This window comes from Strix uralensis, chromosome 5, assembly GCF_047716275.1.
Source record: "Strix uralensis isolate ZFMK-TIS-50842 chromosome 5, bStrUra1, whole genome shotgun sequence".
NCBI classification, from domain to species: Eukaryota; Metazoa; Chordata; class Aves; order Strigiformes; family Strigidae; genus Strix; species Strix uralensis.
The window spans coordinates 52,309,154-52,324,307 of NC_133976.1; the positions used below are offsets into that span (position 1 = coordinate 52,309,154).

At 47.4% G+C, this 15,154-nt stretch overlaps 1 protein-coding gene across 2 annotated transcripts in view; it reads right to left on the bottom strand.

Annotated features, from left to right (window-relative positions):
• Positions 1-15,154, bottom strand: part of NTN4 (netrin 4) — a 49,174-nt gene that overhangs the window by 14,419 nt on the left and 19,601 nt on the right. For both annotated transcript variants that reach the window (XM_074870790.1, XM_074870789.1), the window contains exons 3-5: positions 13,959-14,246; positions 2,668-2,794; positions 1,182-1,370 (exon numbers count right to left, since the gene is read on the bottom strand). In XM_074870790.1, coding sequence (XP_074726891.1) covers positions 1,182-1,370; positions 2,668-2,794; positions 13,959-14,246 — 604 coding nt within the window. The remainder of the gene's footprint in view (positions 1-1,181; positions 1,371-2,667; positions 2,795-13,958; positions 14,247-15,154) is intronic.

Consider the following 15,154-nt stretch of genomic DNA (forward strand, 5'->3'; position numbering starts at 1 on the left):
AACTTTAAAAAGTCATTAAATACACTGTCTAAAAAACCAAATTTGTGTACATACTACAGCAGTGAAATAATTATTTACACAAGTAATGGAGAACTGTGGTCAATTCTGTTTTTGTAAGGAGAATTAGAGTTGTAAAACAGGCGGTTCAGCTGTTGCTGCTCCTCCTTGCAACAAGTGAAAGGTGGAGAGAAGAAGGACTTCTGCGACAGGCTGGTGAGGCTGCTGAGAGTCTCATGAGGATGATGCGCAGTGAAGGAGCAGGATGAAAGCGGTTGTTCCCCGCCCGACCCTGCAGATGAAAGTGAAACCGCACAACCCTCCCAGGCTGGGGTGCAGCTCCCCACCCCAGAAGGGCTTCTATTCCTTTAAAAACAGGTACCTCTCCTTTGGAGGAGGGAGATGTGCTCACTGTCCTCTCAAATGACAGAAGCAGGGTGTCAGTCAGATTTTTTTCTGCCACCCATGGAGGTCCTCCTCCAGATTTGGATCAGTGAGGAGAAATCTGGTGAAGCCAGTGGGTGGCCATAGGTGCAGAGCGGAGAGCATTCCTGCACCCTATATTTAGCTGACCAGTGTAATGTGCTCAGCATTATTTGGGGATCCGGAGTCCCCCACGGTGAGTCACCATCCTCACAGTGGTCCCTGGGGAGCATGGCTTTTGGATCGCTGCTTTTGCTTGGGAAATATTTAACTTCACATGTGGCTGAGTCATTGACTTTGGCCTGACCTCCTCGGTGTCACACCTTCTGGAATATCACTTAACTCGTGTTCCAGTCCCTCACTCCATACGCACCTGCTGTTGCTGCAAACATGCACTGGTGGGCAATGCTATTTATCAGCTGCAGCCCTGTTGGCTGAGGCACCCCGCTTCTGAGGTTGTGACAATCACCAAACAAGGAGAACATGAAAACATGATGCAGCTTTTGCTCTCCAAAAATAGCAGGAGAAAGTCAATGAATCATCTCCCTTCTCCTGCCCCCAGGCTACAGGGATCCTTGGGACAGATTTGTCAACAGCATCTGCAGGCTTTTACCCTGCTTTTTGGAAACAGCATCAAAAAGGGAATTCAGAAGAGCTTCCTGTCCTTCACTGAAGCAAGAAGATTGCTCCAAGGAGGGGCAAAGGATCTCACCCTTTCTTTGACACCCTCCCACTTGAGAAGTAAAAGGTTGCTGACTTACGTTTGCAGGCGTCTGGGGCAGAGAAGGGCTTCCTGAGGTCCCGGTAGAAGCCTGGCTTGCAGCGCTGGCAGTGCTGCCCTTCCGTGTTGTGCTGACAGTTGTCGCAGACACCGCCGCTGCGATTGCCCGACGCCAGCCACGCATCCATGTCAAAATGACAAGTGTCAGCATGCCCATTACACTTGCATGCTGAGATGAAGCCAAAGGGAACAGAAAGACTCATTAAGGCAGTGAAAGATGTTGATTTATAGAAAAGAGACACAAAACCCCAAATCAGGTTTTGGAATGGGAGACCTGACCTATGGAACCCATTATTCATTCAAACGCATGAAGTATCACATTTTCATCCATGCTTCCCAACCTCTAGAGGTGACATCTAGCAACTCTTTTATTTCCAGTATGGGTTTCCCAGTACAAGGACAGTAACATTGTCAGGCCGGCATAGGGAGAGCTCCCCCATTCACTGGTCCTGGTGGGGCAGGATCCTTCCCTCCCTGTTTAGGAATCAGCAGTGCCCCATACTGCATCTGCCACGTGGGTGCTGCCAGGATGCTCCTTGTGTCTGATGGAGGGAAAAGACAGGTGGAAGGGAGGTGTGAGAGAGGGCGAGCATCCCCCTTTCCCTGCGTTGGCAGTGGAGGAAGTCTGGATGCCCACAGGCCTGAAATCAGTATCCAAGTGAGATCTATTCCAAATGCTGCTGGTGGAAACAGGGATTCACTGTCATTCCTTTGGAGAATATCCATACTGCAGTGAGTGTGACTGCAGCCCACACAGGCAGGCTGATGCTAGCTTAAGTGTTGATAGCATCATAGCCATGGCAGGATGGCACTCAGCATGCTGGAAACCTTCCTGGCGTGGTGCAGTTAATCCTCAGTGCCCTTCTGGCTAGACTGCTGCTGTTACTGAAAAAGATTGTCCCATGACCTCTGTAGTCCCCTGCAGCCTGCACTCACCCCGAGCATCCCTCCCCAGCACCACAGAAGTAATCCCCAAACCTCCCGGGAGGAACCCGCGGCTCCTCTTGTCCCCAGCGCCCAGGGGGTGAGCAGAGCCCACGTCCAGCAGCAGAAGACCATACCTCCTGCAAACGTGTTTGTCAGTGGTGCCCATGGAGGTGACAATACTGGCCCCCTTGTCACTTCCAAGGCACCCTGGCAGACTGCAGTCTGCCTGCAGAAGAAAACCATATCTCAAGGAGATGCGCTTGTGTCCCACAGAAAGGCCAAACCAACAGACAACACAGTCTTGTGAGGATTTCCAAGTGAGGGGCTGTGCAAAAAGGGCCATCCCCCCCATACACACATGCGGTGGGCACTGGGCAGGAGCGTGGCACTGGCTCTCCACGCATTGAGCTGCTCCACAAGCACCTGCCCACCAGCCCAGTATCTGCTGCCTCTTGGAAACACAGGAGAAAGGCACAAAAGGAGGAAGTATTTTGCTCCAGCAGAGGCTCTGGAGACACTGTTCCCGGCTGGCTACTTACACTGACACTCCCTGGGGGCTCCGGTTTTGCCGTCGGCAGCCTGCCAAGGCTGGTTGTTGTAGAGCGGGGCGCAGTGCTGGCAGTGGGACCCTGCTGTGTTGTGCTTGCACATGCATTTCCCATGGACCTAGCAGGGGAAAGAGAGCAAGGATCACCCACAGCAAAGCCCAGAGAGTCTCTGGAGCACAAGCAATGCCCATGTACAGAAGATATCGTGCCAGCTAGACGGTATTACATGGACTAGAAAGAGGGCTAGCATGATGTCTGCCTTGATGTCCAGTTCAGTCAAAGGCAAATATTCTGCAGTTACACTTTCAATTAGATTAGTATTTGTGAATCTGCATGTCATGGTATTGTATAATTATAACTTTTTTATTTTTTTGAGATCTAAAAGGATCTTTAGCAGAGAGTTTCCAGCTGCAGCATGAATCTCCAGAAGAGATTAATGAAAGCCAACATTCAAAGCATCTTTGGGAAACACTGTAAAACCTTTGTCTTTTTCTCCCTCCCAGACGTGAATACACCTTTGCAGTACTGCAGGAACACAACCTCAGCACCCAACTCTGTGCACAGCCATCACCAACATAAATGAGAAAAAAAGAAATTCAAACCCCTGAAACATAGATATCTATTCATCCTAGGAAGAAATTTTGCCCCACAAAGGAAGAACCAAGAATAGCACAAGGACCATGAGTGACTGTACTCAGATATGTTCATGACAGATAGGTAATTTAACATCTAGACAGCCTAGTGTAAAGGGGTAATTAAAGATGAAAAGCCAGCGTAGCACGCTTGGTGCCAGCTGCTGGCATTACTCACACTGTTGGCAAATGCAAAGAAAACAAGACATAGCCAGAGGGCAAGAGCAGCCCGGCAGCCCCTAGATGCAATGAAATCAAGCTCTGAAGCAGCACAGCTCTGCCGGCAAGGCTGAAGGCCCTGCCTCTTCCCATGGACTGTGTCAGGCAGCTACCTACCGTAGCTATTTTGGTGGCTGCCTGTGTTTGCAGCTTTACTCTGCTCGACATTTTGCTTTTAAATACAGTTTTACTAAGAGCATTTCAGCGCAAGTCTCTCCAGATGTCTGATGTGTGGCCAGGCTCAAGGCACCATCAGCATCCTGTGTTTGCTGAAACATGAGCTGAGCGGTGCCTCGCCACCCTGGTGCCCCTTCCTTCATCAGTCGCCAGGAAAGTGATAGAGAAAGGAAGGCAATAAACTGAGCATGCTTTGGCTTCTCCTGCTGCTCAGTAATGAGCTGGAGACCTCAGCCTGCCCTGCCAGCGTGGCCCCACACTCATGCCACAGGCTGACCATAAAACCAATGGAGCTGGGGAGCTGCACCAGCCGCTGGCTGCTTTTGGCATCAGGAGTGACACAGGGAGGTTGGGGTGCGTGGTCATCCAGCCCAGTGCTGGGGCATGGCTTTAACTGCTACTGGAAGATGCCGCCGTCCACTCTGTTTAACTTGTGGTTTTACAAGAGTGCTGATCCTAACTGTACGACTTGCTGCTGAGACCTGCCACGAAAAAGGTTTCTGTGAAAAATCCGAAGAGTAAACAAAACAGAGGAGGACCTTGAACACGTTGTAAACAGCTCCTGCTTGTTACGTAGGTACACACACACACCACACACACTCTTGGCTAATGATGACTTTCTGATTTACTTATTTTTAATGAACAGATTTCAGCTGCTATCTCACAGGGGTCAGATGTAACCTGAACAGATAAAACTTCAAAAATTACCTTGAAAGTCCTTAAAAGACTTTTCAGCAGCAATGTAAATAGCAAAATCTCTCAAAAAGTTTTCAAGTGATCCTTTCCTGCCTTATTAAAATGACTGGATCATGAAAGCAGGAATAAGAAAAATACAGTACAGTGACTGGACTGTGTAAGCAATGGACAGATACAGACAGAGTCAGACAGAATGCGCAAGCATCTAAGCTAAAGTGCAAATACTAAGATAACATCGCTTTCTGTGCTATTAGGCCTCGTCGCAGATATCAGTTGGTCTCACTGCAGATACTAGTTGGTCTGTCTGGCTTATCGTATTGATATATGCTTAAATGTGTGCTAATGTTTGAAAAGAATGAGAAGCAAATACAGAAAAGAAACAAACCAAATTTGCAGAGGGAATATCTAGTTCTCAAACTGTGTCTTGTGTTTTCATAATTTAATTTTTGCTACCACCTGGAAAATGTTCTTCAAGGTCTCAGATGCCTCACTTTCCTAAATTATCACTCTTCAATAAAATATCTCTTTCTCATACATTTTTTAGGCAAAGTCCACACACAAACAAACCAGTGTTACAGAGTTACTTCACACACATTTAAAAGCATCCATCTGCATGGAAGCAGAAATTGGTTAAACCTGTATTGGTCATGTGGTCATCTTCTGGTGGTTTTGATGGAGCCCTAACTCTTTGATGCCATTTTTGGTAGGGGTTTCTTGCAAGCCCTTTGGCCATCGAGTGGAGAGGGCTAAACAGGTTGTAGTAGCCTGAACCACATCTGTGGGCAGTGAAATCCTTCAGCTTGTTCCTCACAGACTGTCACAGCTGTTAGGGTAGAGGGACCCACCAGACCTGGGACATGTGTGATCAGGAGGGGAAGGCAACCTAAGGGAGCCAGACAGTGTCATGGTCAAAACCAGGTGGTCCCCTAGTGCTTTGGTGATCATGATGTCAAAGTAAGAAGAACATGGAAGAAGACTTGCAAACAGGGATATATTTCAGACACAGGGACTCTTGGGATTACTGCAAGGATGCGTGCTCCCTCTGCCTGTGCCCGCAGTCTGCAGCCTCACCCTCAAATTCAGCTCCCCCCTTGCCAAAGCCACACAAAGAATCAGTGGGGACTCAGTCAAACAGTCAGTGGCTGCTCAGCATTAATAATGTATGACTTCAAAACTCAGCAGCACCTAAGAAACCCTCAAAGGATTAAGCATCCCAAGACACCAGCAGAGAGTGAGGCAAAACTCCCCACTGAGGAGCATTCATAGTCCCAAGGCTTAAGAGCCTGCATTTTCTGAAAGCCCAAGTACTGTGTAACAGAGCATGCCACGTTGCCAGAATAGGGGGAGGTGGGTGAAAATAAATCAGAAGAGGATGGGTATCCCAAGAACCTGATGTGCAGCCATTAATTTGGCACACAGAGCTAATAAGTAAACCACTGAATAGCCAATTTATTAATCTGTATATGAACTCTGAAGAAAGGTTTTATAAACTTAAAAAACTGCTGCACCAATGGCAGGCTTGTGGGCTCTCAGATGCTGTGGCAAGCAGCGCTACAAAAGAGTCTAATTTGGAGATGGTGAAAATCAAGCCAGATGGTGTTTAGATAGACATCGAGGCAGAGCAGGGCATGCTGCTCCTGGTATTAATTGCTTGTAAAGGTATGATGCACCTGGTGGAGAAGGAAACAAATGGTCTGGCTGAAAAGCTTAAAAAATAACAGAATAGCATGATTCTGACTTCTGTGTAAAGGCAAGTGCAGGACCAGCACAGAGGTCCATAGGTTTGGACTCCCCAGCTGACTCAGAATCACAGAATCATCTAGGTTCGAAAAGACCTTGAAGATCATCCAGTCCAACCATTAACCTGACATTGACAGCTCCCAGCTACACCATATCCCTCAGCGCTATGTCAACCTGACTCTTAAACACCTCCAGGGATGGGGACTCCAACACCTCCCTGGGCAGCCCATTCCAACACCTAACAACCCGTTCTGTAAAGAAATGCTTCCTAATATCCAGTCTAAACCTTCCCTGGTGCAACATGAGGCCATTACCTCTTGTTCTATTGCTTGTTACTTTGTTAAAGAGACTCATCCCCATTGTTCTGGTTTTGACCAGGATGGAGTTAATTTTCATTGGAGTATTTCATACCATGGGATGTCATGCCCAGGGATTTAGGTGGACGGGCGCTCTCTCTCTCTCTCTCTTCTCATCGCAGTGCTAGGTAAGCCACTGCTGCATTTTACCCATTTTCTTTTTGGACTCACTATTGTTACTGTTGTTCTCTTGTTATAGTTAGTAAATTCTTTCTTTTTATTCAACCTACGAATTCTCTTCTTTTGTCCCTCCCCTATTTCACCAGAGCCGGGAGGGGGAGGTGAGTTCAAACCTCCACACCCATCTCTCTGCAACCTCCTTTCAGGTAGTTGTAGAGGGCAACGAGGTCTCCCCTCAGCCTCCTCTTCTCTAGACTAAACAACCACAGTTCCCTCAGCCGCTCCTCATAAGACATGTGCTCCAGACTCGGTGGGTGCTGTTGCAGCCTGGGTCAGGAGGAACCACATGTTCCCTGTTCTTATCATAAGAGTGCTGCTTTGCAGTCTCCTTTCCTCCAGGGTTTATCACAATCAGATGTGTTAGTGTCTTCATCAGATGCTCTCTCCCAAGCCCAGATCGCACTGTTGGATCCTGTGCTCCCTCTGCTCACCTCAGCATGGGCTGGGATGGCCATTCAGTAGCCCAGCCTGCCATGCGTGCTTTGCAAACCTGTGCACCCCTGCTTGTTGCGGGGTCAGGGACTCGTAATCTCAATGGCATTCACATCTGGGTGAGCACCCACAGAGGCACGGGATGTGATGGTCCAGCTGGCTCTGCTTCTGCATCAGATGCAGCCACCCAGGTGCCGGTCTTCAGGAGCAAGCTTTGGAGAAGGCAGCAAGCTTCCCAATTCCCACGGTGTCAAGCCTTTACAGCAAACAGGCTGGACCTTGAGAAAACTCTGCCTCTCCGAGGTCCCCCCAGGTCCCATGGTGGCCCTGATGCCTCTTGGCCAGGCAGAGCAGGGTGCAGACCCTCTAATGAACAAGCTGAACAACTAAATGGCCAGTCTCAACCGAGTGAGGGAAGGGAAATGGGGTCTTTAATAACTTGTTTCTCAGTGCAACCACTTAGGTAATACCTTTTTTTCCAAATTCCTTTTTTCCAGAAATGTAATGAAAGTCAGATCTAAGTGCTTCAAAAACCTTGCCTCAGGCTGATGTATCTATTCTCTTTCAATAGCATTATAACGATTACCCCCCAGAACAGCTCTGCTTTAAAAAATCTCTCCATCCTAGCTTTATCCCATTGAAGAAAATCTCTTTTTTCTTCTACATAATTCCATCATGACAGAAAAGATTTTTACGTGTTGGAAACAACAAAAGAAGGTGAATATTAGCAAGCCATTTCTTGCAGCCCATAAGCAGACAGGTATTTTTTTTAGTTATAAAGAAATATCGTGACAGCTGAAAACAGGAGAAAGACAGGACAAGAAGAGGTAACAGAAGGAAAAGAGAAGTGGTGACAGGTGAAAAACAGCCAACAGACGGTCTACACCGTGCAAAATTAATGCCTCTAAGAGCTGTAGGAGGGCCAGATGCAAGACTGCTGTGCCCTGTAAACTCCCCATCATGCCACAGAGCGGCTGGGAGCCAGGGCTGAGAAACCAGTCCAGCATCTCTGCTGGAACCCCAGGTAGAGTGGGGAAATTATGTACCCAGCCACAGGGATTTCTTCAGCATCTCAGCACCTTTCTGAAGGCAGGATGTGACCCCCCCACATCAATAGGGGAAAGGGGACATTTTTTTCCTTGCTTTTCATTCACCTTGATTTACATTTAACTGTAAGGCGTACCCACTTGGGTCATTCTGGAGCATTGCTAAGTACACAAACACAATTCCCAGTACGTCTCACTCCTTTAAGCATTCACACGGCTCTTGATTCATTTAAGCAGCAAAGCCTTCTCACACCATTTTTCATTTTGTCATGGGGTCTTTACATCCCAGTTCACTTTCACACTGTTTCCCTTCTTAGCTCGACAGCCCCGTCGCAACGTCAGTCATTAGAGGGCACAATGCAAACAGTGTTACAAAAGTTGACTTCTGTAAGATAAACGAGCGACTGATTTCTCTATACAAAGACAGTTGCTAGGGCATGCTTCCTTCCAGAGCCTTTTGTTGCTGAATTATAACCTTCCAGCACTTCCTTTCAGATTGCAAATACATAGGGTTTTTTCTTTAGTTGAATCCTACAAAATACTTTTCCCCCTATTTATCATGTTCTAAAATGTTGGGCAGTGAGAAAGAAATGCTGTGTTGAGGGAAAAATGCTTTCAGTCCCCTGTTATGAATTGATTTATATTGCAAGAACTCACCCACTATATAGAGTCCAACACAAATGCACACTAAAAGAAAATCAGTGTTCCAAAGACAGAGTAATAGGCTAAATAGCTGGGAGGGACAACTGCTTTTAATAGAGTTTCTTTCTTGGAACTGCTAAAATTGTATTTTCTCTACTTATTTTTTTTTTTTACTTTCATGGAAAATGGTTACGATATCAGCCTAAAGGAAAATCACGGCATTCACGCTGAGTCTGTAACCATAGCTTTTATACTGTGTTGTGCTTGAGCCACTGTGCCAATTTTAGAACCGATGCCTACTGGCTGCTGTCAGCACGCGGGGAGGTATTCTTTCCCAAAGCACCAGACAACCAAATTTATGCATGAGAAAATTCTCATATCCTATCTCATTCTTGTGAAAGAAAACAAAGCTTGTTGTCCAGGGCGTGGGGGCTGTCTGGTGGGTTTTTGTAATTCCTTGTACAATAGGCTTCTGTCAGTGCTGCTGGAGAAGACCTTCTGCATCTTTTGATGTCAGCAGCACGGTAACAATTTATAACAGCCACGGGGTTGGCTACATGGGAAGGGGGAGGAATATTCACCCTGCCCGACTATACAGAAGTGCTTTAGCACAGTAGCTCAGTCTACCCGGGACCTCAACCATACTGTATCCCCCCACCCCTTCATAACTGTGGAAGGAACCTGGAGAGATCAGCTGGCTAACCCGGGTACATCAAATGCATACCTAAAATTAGGTGAGGTATATCTGGGGTTTGGTGCCTAGTTGTTGGGCAGCTGCCAGAAAGCAAGTTCAGATGCATTCACTGATCAGGTTCCCGAACTGGTTGGTTTGTTCAGTCTAGAAATTAAAGCACAGTTCCTGGAAAAGTCATTGACTCACACTGATGCAGCACCTTGGACTACTAAAGAAGTGTATAAGCATAATTGCAGCAGTACTATTTTGGTATGGCAGCAGCACCACACCAAACTGCTTTGGGCACATGTCTTAAGTCCACTGAAGCTTCTTCATCCCTAAGTTCTAGTTTCCCACTTCCCTTCTTCAGAGCAAAGATAGCTGCTGTATCATGTTATTAAAACTGTCATTAATGGAAAAAGAAAACAAGAGGATGAACAAAACCAGACTGCTTCATTTGTTCTCACTCTGTTCAATGCACATGAAAGATGTGCAGACAGGGCTGCACTAGCAGGAGTGCAGGAGAGGAAAGGACAAACAGAGTGGGAAACATTAGATAGTTGATAATATTGGATTATCAATGATACAATGAAGTCATCAGTTGACAGTGGGATCTCATCTCATAGGAGTAAAAGCAGGGAAACCCCAGCAAGGACACAGACCTCTAAGACTGATAGCTCGGGCCAACTGTGAAAACCACTTAGCTGTTGCAGGATACTGCAGTCAGGGAGGGCCAAGGTGTCTCTGAGATGGATGAACTCTCACCATGAGACAGAACTGCACAGCCCAGGTGAGATATCGCCGGGTTTGCCTTCCCCACTTTGGAGTGCTAAATTGCAAGATTCTACTTATCTCCAGGCTGATCTCTTTCACAACCCTTACCATAGTTGCAAGCAGGCCATGGGGATGCGTTAGCTTGTAAGGGGACGAGTATGCACTGCAATCGCTCCATGTGCAGAGGTACTGGCAAGGGGTGAGAGGCTCCTATGCTACAGATCAGCTGAAAAAACAGTCCTTTCATGGCCACTGAAGATCACGAGGGATCTCCTGTGTACGTGAATCTATTTCTCTACTCGCATTGGTGGTTCGCCATGTAATGCAGCTCACAGACTGATCCAACTGCTTTGCATGGTATGGCATGAGGTGCGTTTTTCCATGCACATTTTTTTCCTAGGCATGCATTGGGCTGTTGTTGATGGGATTTGGGTAGTGACCCTTTGAATAAATTTGGGAAGACCAGGGAAGAGAAGGAAGTGTATCTGTATCACCCGGAAAGCTGCCTGCTGTATGCAAGTGTATAACAAGGGACAGTCAGGATCATACTACCCACGAGGAGCCACCCTTGCCATCATTGAAAGACAGCCAGGTCTTCTTTGTAGTCTTCCCCTGCAGCTCATACTCTCCCCTAGAGCATGAGCCCTACTGGTATACTCAGAATTCACCTAAAGGCTGGCATGGCATTCTGATGCTCAAACAAACCCAGAGATTTCCTACATAAATCCCTTCTCCTTTAGGAGTGACTGCCACAGAGAGGAGCATCACAGAGAGTTTCACAGCTGGATGCTGGTGAGGGCACAGAAACAAACCCCTTCTCTTATCAGGGTATTGCTTTTTGCTGTTTGAGGGTAATGTGAAATATTTTTTCTCACAGTGAATGTTTGGACACTGTGAAGTCCACCCTTGCTTTGACTCTATTCAGAGGGATTGCAAAAGGAGGTTATCCCACCCCAGTGAACAGAACTAGAGCTGCTTCTGCTGGGGTGGAAGGAGCCCCTCTTCATCCATGAAGCTACCCTGTTCACGTCCCACCCCCATGCCCTGAGGATGTCCCAGGTCAGTGTGGCCAAGCTGGACTTCTAGCCTCCCTTCAGCTACTCAGAATCTTTACCTTCAAAACTGTCAGCTTCCCAGCACATGATAGCCCAGCCCTTGAGAAAAAATGCATCTGACGGGAGGAATCCCACAGCAGTGAGCTGGGCTGATGTCCCAAGCTGAATGCAGCATCCTGCCCCCTGGGTCAGGTCCCTGCACCACACCTGTTTGCGCAGCAGCCACCAGCATCCCTGTGTGGCTTTTCCAGATCCTCTCTGGGTGAGATGGCCAAAAATGCTTCTGGTTGCTTTGTGAGATCTGCCCAAGACCCAGCAGCTATGCCCACTGCTGCCAGGACACCCCAGCTTACTGCCCAGAGCAGTCCAAGAGAAAAACAAATATATCACATCCGGGTCTTCCAGTGGCCAAGCAGGGAGTAAAACTAAGCCTGCAGTTAGGATTTTGCCTGTGGGCTGAGACCAAGTAGGGGTTTAAGAAAACTTGCACATGCATTTTTCAGAAAAGTTTTGGTTTTTTTAAAGGATCTTAAACTTGCTTAAATTTTGATGTTAACTCTCTAACTTAGGGGATATTCTTCAGGAGTGCTCTGGTCTAAACAAGCATAAAACCAGAGACAGATTTTGTGATCATATTGTAAAATGGTAATGTGCTTCCTGGCTTTTGCCTTCCTCGGTTTTACAGTGAAGGTTCTGCTAAAACCATATATAGATAATGTTACAAAAAGACAAGACTGAAATCCCCATCTCACACTTGAACGACTGATGGTAATTTTTCAGAATTATCTTTTATATGACTTTTTCAGGTGAAATGTACAAAATGCTCCCTCTCTGAAATCCTACTCTCTTTTCAGAAGTTTCTCTGACATCTCCCAGCTAAGCAGCCACAGACCCCACAATCTTTTGTCCTTTTTCTGTTCATTCACAGACACGTCTCTTGTTATCATCTTGGATATAATCCTCTCTTCCCACCTTGAAGCAATGGACTAGCAAACCCCAGCCTTGTGTGCATGAGTGGGGTGCCAGTGCAGTCCCTGAATCGCAGCAGCCTCACGCCAGGCAGGAGCCTGGCACAGACCGGGCTCGGCCCCAGCTGCCCCGGTGCCATGATGGAAAATGTGGTATTGGGACAGGAAACATCTTACCACTCCCTGCTTCTCCCTGCAAACCATGGGGCTATGTCACCCCTACAGTGGCGCATCCCTTATGAGACATGCGGAATAAGCTGTAAGGCATAGTAAAATGAGACAGAAACGTCACCTTTGGGACTCCTGCCACATACACACTTAAAACTGGAGTTGAATTTCCAGTCCCCTCGGGGCCAGCGCAGGGGCTTGTTGCTATTTCTTGCTTTGGCTTCCAGTGCGATTTTGGCACTTGATTCTTCCCACAGCACTGCCTGTCACCTGCACACTATGGTTTCCATAGGCTACAGCCGCATCAGAAGGGTATTTGCCTGCAAGCTCTGTTACAACTCTCAGCTGTGTGCTGGGGCACACTCCCGTGCAATTGTATCCCACATAAATAATCCTGAGCTTTTCTAAGACTTTCGCTCAGGGAACATCTGTGGAAAGCAAAGCAGTGCTACTTGAAACACCCTTATCAATCGTAGCACTGCATGCCTTCAAATTGGTATATTTTCAAGATGTTGCAAGACTACCTCTATTAGAAGGAAAACTTGCTGTCTGCTTTATGTCTGAGACCATAATTTAAGTGAAATGAGAGTTCCCTGAAGAGCTGGACAGATGCTAGACCTCCTTACCTCTAGAAACTACCTTATGCGTTTTTTATGATCTTTCCCTTTCTAACATTATTCAGCACAATATATTTGACTGCCCTGGCTTTCCCTACTGCTCCTCTGCCAGCAAAGCCAGGACTTTCAGAGCCAGACAAGATGGGCAGAAAGGACAGGATGTGTTGGGGGCAGTCAGTGTCCCTGGACTGGCAGGCATTCAACGCGTCGGCCACTGCTGAGCCCATCGCCTCCCCAACAGGTTAATGGCTCTCACTTCTCTGGGACACGGGAGCACTGGGTTTTAGGTCTTTGTGGGTCCCAAGGGATTTGAACTCAGAGCTCTTGTGATGGAAGTCCTCTTGAAACAGGAGCACAGGGTTTTTATCCAGAGAAAGACATTGCAAAGTGCAATGGAAAGCCTGGGCGTGGCAGCCAAAACCCAGTTCTCTGGCTCCTCAGTTCAGGACCCAATTCAATATCTGAGGATCCTCCAGAAGCAATGGCAATCACAAGATGCCTAGTACCTTCAGAGAAGCTCTCGTCCTTCTTTGTCATCAGAATATCCTGCATTTATTATCTTTTAGATATTGTGTTACTGCAAATTAGCATTTCGGGGAAGAAGGGAGTCAGCAATGTCGGGTTTTTTTAAGGATCCACCTGAAATAAACAAATAAATTACTGTGGAGCACCCTTGAAGGATGAGAGTGCTGGCGGACCCCACACCAAGGCACAAGGGAAGCCCAGCCTTTCAGTCTGACACGGAGACTACCTCCTTTGTAAAGAGCACTTTTGCTCACTGTGTTTGGAATTCACATCACATGTCAAATACCGCATACTTGGACCTATACCATACTCCATACCATCCCTACTACTTTTAAAACTCTCTTTTCCTGCAGTGCAGACGTTGTTGGGTGCATGTACATACCACGTGGAAAATGCCAGCCGCCTTGATAGGCTTGAATCCGTTGACAGGGATGCAGTGGTCAGCATGGCCGTTGCAGAAGCAGCTGCCCTTCACAATGAAGTCGTAGACGGCGTAGTGCAAGGGCGGCGGGGGCTGCGGGGGCCAGGGGGCTGGGCTGGCCGGAAGGCAGGGGCAGCCCTGCCGCTCCAGCAGCTGCACCCGCAGGTTGGTGATCTTCAGCTGCGCCTGGGCTTCCGCGCTGTATGGGTCCTCTGTGGTGTAAGGTGGCGACAGGGCTCGGTATATCACCTGGGTAGAGAAACATGGCAAGGGAAGCAGAAAGGAGGATGTCAGTCAGCCCCACAGTGGGCCAGGGGGTGGGATAGCAACGGGAGCATCCTCTGGGAGCATGCACCAGGCTCTCGTGATGCTCTTCCTCTCTGCAAGCGGTGGGAGTAGCAAATCCACCTCGACCCTGGTGTGTGCAAAGTGACTCCCCTGTGATCCCCTATGTCCCTTTCCACACAAAGCCCAGACCCTAGGGGTGTCAAGTGACATTTCACCATTATCTTAAAGCAGAGGTCGGTGCTGCTGGTACGCAGCGTGGCCCAGCACAGGGATCGGCAGTCCTGCAGGTGATGCTCAGGTGGAGGACTCTTCATTAACCTTCCCTCCCCCAGAATGGGTGTATTTTTTAACAAATAAAGCTCAGATTTCCAAATATTTGGCTCCTATCAGTCCCAGGCTGTTTCCTAGTGGAAAAGTGATTAGGTGTGGCAACTAGTGACAGCAAGCTGATAGGCAAGAAAACTGAGATAAGAAAGAAAGAAAAGTGGGGGCTTCTGAAGTTTAAACAAATACTTATCAGTCAGTCTTTATTTTAACTTTGGTCCAACTGAATAGGTAAATATTGGCTCAAGCTGAAAATTGAGAGCGCTAAATAAAAATAACCAATTTTCTTGAAGAGGTTTATTTTAAGGTTGTTGGTCTAGCTGCCCACAGTGAGACATCAGAAACAGCATATACTTCATATAACTACCATTGGCATAAAATGACACATTTATGACACATGTATTAGTTACTGGTACATTCAACTGACAGCGACCCTTTCTTCACTGAATAGCCACTGAAGGCTTAATGAACTACAGTATTTATAAGCACCACTCAATCTGTCACTTGACGAGTGTTTGAGGGTGTGATGCAGCCTCACATCTCGA